This window comes from Wasmannia auropunctata, unplaced genomic scaffold (genome assembly GCF_000956235.1).
Source record: "Wasmannia auropunctata unplaced genomic scaffold, wasmannia.A_1.0 LD336060.1, whole genome shotgun sequence".
In the NCBI taxonomy this organism is placed as follows: domain Eukaryota; kingdom Metazoa; phylum Arthropoda; class Insecta; order Hymenoptera; family Formicidae; genus Wasmannia; species Wasmannia auropunctata.
Genome location: NW_012026830.1, coordinates 2,488,043 through 2,489,623, shown reverse-complemented (window position 1 = coordinate 2,489,623; position 1,581 = coordinate 2,488,043). Strand labels below are relative to the sequence as shown.

Here is a 1,581-nt window from a genome sequence, read left to right as displayed (position 1 = left end):
TGTGCTCTTCCGATCTATTTTATCAGCATACTTTATTGGTTTGGCGTGTGCCGACACAAAATTAATTCGTAGCTCTATGGCAATTGTCAATTTTGATTACGAATGTCTTAAAAATATATGTCCAACGGATATTGAAATAGTATGTCGCAATAGCGAAAGCAGTAGCATTGTGTGTGGACCCACACAATCCGTTCAAGAATTTATTAAAAAATTACAGGTAAAGGTGAACAGCTATTATATATTATAAGTCGAAAACTTGGTTTAACAAACTAATTTAAAATATTTAATTTTTAAATTTGTGCCAAAATTTATCACACAAGAATTTTCTTACTAATATTTTTGAATTATCAGGTTAATAACATTTACGTGAAAGAGATCCACTGTAACGTGCCATATCACGGTTCTTACCTCACATCCTTGAAATCTCAGCTCTTGTCCAATTTGAACAAAATAATATCACGTCCGAAAAAACGAAGTCCAAAATGGATCAGCACTTCCATACCCCGTGCCGAATGGCATATTTCAGCATCAAAATTATCGTCGGCTGAATATCATACATATAGTATACTAAACACTGTTTTCTTTGATCAAGCAAGATATTTAATTCCAAGTGACGCAGTGACCATCGAGATCGCACCAGACAGCGTTCTGCAGCAAGTTTTGGAAGAATTCTTACATCCAGATATTACGAACATTTTATTGACTCGACGCAATGAACAATACAATAATACAATTTTTCAAGGAATTGGAAGGCTTTACAACTGTGGTTTACAGCCGCAAGTTGCCAATTTATATCCGCCAGTAACATTGCCAGTTAGCCGAGGAACTCCTATGATTTCCCCATCGATCAGGTTCAAGATATTATTATATACATAAAATAGATTTCAAAGAAATTACATATACATATATATACAGGATGTCCCAGAATTCGCGGACCCGGAATATACTGCGTGATTATTCGTATCAAAATAAGTAACTTTTTCCTCTGGCAAAATTGTGTCTAAACAATAATTTTTAAATGAGAGCAATTTTAAGCTAACGAATGAGCGCTCTAGGTTACGCTTGAATCAAGGGCGACGCGCGCTCGGTGCGGCGCGATGCGGCGTGTATGCTATTTTATTATTTTGCTAATGATTTTATAAGAACTTTGAATGACATATGGCCAAGTTTTTGCTTCACTATGATTCTACTGATCATTTTAATAACTTTATGTGTTCAATGTGTGACGATCGTGGCGCGAGGAGCAGCGCGGCAGCTTTATAAGCTAAAGATCCGGGTTCAAATCCACCCAGAATAATATAATTCTGAAATTGATTTTAATCAATTCGGAAGCGATCGCCGCCTCTCGGAAGGCAATGGCAAACCATTGAGAGTATCTTTGCCAAAGAGAACCTCTTCTTAAAAAATGGCCGTTATCGGAACCGGCGTTAAAATGTAGGTCCCGTATATCTGCGTGTTCAAAACTCATCATTAAACCTGCGCGATTACTGGGAAAAATGAGCGTTCCCAACGATCTTTTCTTTGGACCAGATGCGCGTTTTTGTTTCGCATAAACAAAATGACAAACATCCGGGGACCAGA

The 1,581-nt window shown here is 37.3% G+C and overlaps 1 protein-coding gene across 1 annotated transcript; it reads left to right on the top strand.

Moving 5' to 3' along the window:
- The first annotated feature begins 20 nt into the window (after positions 1 to 20).
- On the top strand, positions 21 to 891 carry LOC105450568 (fatty acid synthase-like). Its single transcript, XM_011690492.1, has 2 exons — positions 21 to 217; positions 352 to 891. Exons 1-2 carry the CDS (start codon positions 77 to 79, stop codon positions 874 to 876), a joined length of 666 nt encoding a protein of 221 aa, XP_011688794.1. The 5' UTR covers positions 21 to 76; the 3' UTR covers positions 877 to 891.
- The last annotated feature ends 690 nt before the right edge of the window (positions 892 to 1,581 follow it).